At 43.5% G+C, this 1,326-nt stretch overlaps 1 protein-coding gene across 1 annotated transcript; it reads left to right on the plus strand.

The window, feature by feature from the left end:
- Nucleotides 1–162: 162 nt before the first annotated feature.
- JH06_5563 (ABC transporter) lies at nucleotides 163–1,326 on the plus strand (the record flags this gene model as incomplete). The annotated part of the gene is made up of 1 exon (XM_014669226.1): nucleotides 163–1,326. A coding segment is annotated over one exon (1,164 nt), but the record flags the coding sequence as incomplete, so codon positions are not given.

Here is a 1,326-nt window from a genome sequence, read left to right on the forward strand (position 1 = left end):
GGTTCATCATCTTTCGCTGCTTCTCGTCGATCAATTCATGAGAAGGAAGAGGAAGCAAAACGTCAATCTCAGCGAGATGAAGCTGAGTTGAGTAAGAATACTCCTGATGCTTCCAATGAGAATGGTGCATTGACTACAGAGGAGACGAAGGTTGCTGGTAAGATGTCATGGGATGTGTATAGTTTCTATCTGAAGGCTTTTGGTCGGATTCTAATGAGTATTGTGATCTTTGGATTCCTAGCGGCTGCTATTTTCTATGTACTCTCTCAATTCAAGTTGGCTGATTGGTCAGGCGAAGAGTCGTGTGTTACCTTCGATGAGGAATGTAAGGAGAAGACAAATGGATACATTCAGAGTTATTTCACTCTCATTATGCTCTATGCTGCCTTCACTATTCTACGAGTGATTCTATTCATCCCAGGTCGTATTCGTGCTGCTCAGAAGGTACATGATCGATTAGCTGATGTTATTATTGATGCTCCTGTGGCTTTCCATGATGTAACCCCTGTGGGTCGTATTCTGAATCGATTTAATAAGGATATGTCAACTGTGGATGCAGAACTTCCTCATAGCTTAACTATGTTCCTTCAACAGGTTTTCTTGTTACTCTCTGATTGTCTCTGTATCATTTTCTCTACTAATGGATGGATGGCTGTGGTTCTAGTGCCTGTATTCATCGTGTATTACATTATTCAGAATTCCTTCCGACGTTCCAATACGGATATTCAGCGAATTGAGTCTCTCACTCGAACTCCTATCTTTTCTGACTTCCAAGGTGTCTTGTTGGGATCACCTTCAATTCGTGCATATGGCCATCAGGAACGTTTCATTGATGGTATTGAGAAGAAGCTTGATACAAACAACAATTGTATGTTGATCTTCCAATGGGCCTCAGCGTGGCTAATGGTCCGATCGGATTGTATTGCGGCTATAATGTCATTCCTGATTGCTGTGATTGCGATTCTGGGTCCTTCTTTCATGAGTGCTGCTATGCTGGGTCTGGCACTGACTTCGAGTTCCAGTCTGAGTAATCAGATGAAGCAAATGGTTCGTATGTTGGCTCAGACAGAAGCTCAGATGAACGCTGTGGAGCGTATCAAGGAATATATTGATACTGTAAAGCCAGAGCCTCCCATGATTACTGATGTGCGTCCTCCTCAGGACTGGCCTAATGAGGGTCGCATTGAATACAAGAACGCAAAGCTGCGCTATCGTGATGGTCCTCTAGTGATGAAGGGAGTGAACCTTACCATCAATCCTCATGAGAAGGTTGGTGTCGTGGGTCGTACAGGTGCTGGAAAGTCAACAATGATGATTGCTTTGTTC

This window comes from Blastocystis sp. subtype 4 (genome assembly GCF_000743755.1).
Source record: "Blastocystis sp. subtype 4 strain WR1 chromosome Unknown seqid_0860, whole genome shotgun sequence".
Lineage (NCBI taxonomy): Eukaryota > Bigyra > Opalinata > Blastocystidae > Blastocystis > Blastocystis sp. subtype 4.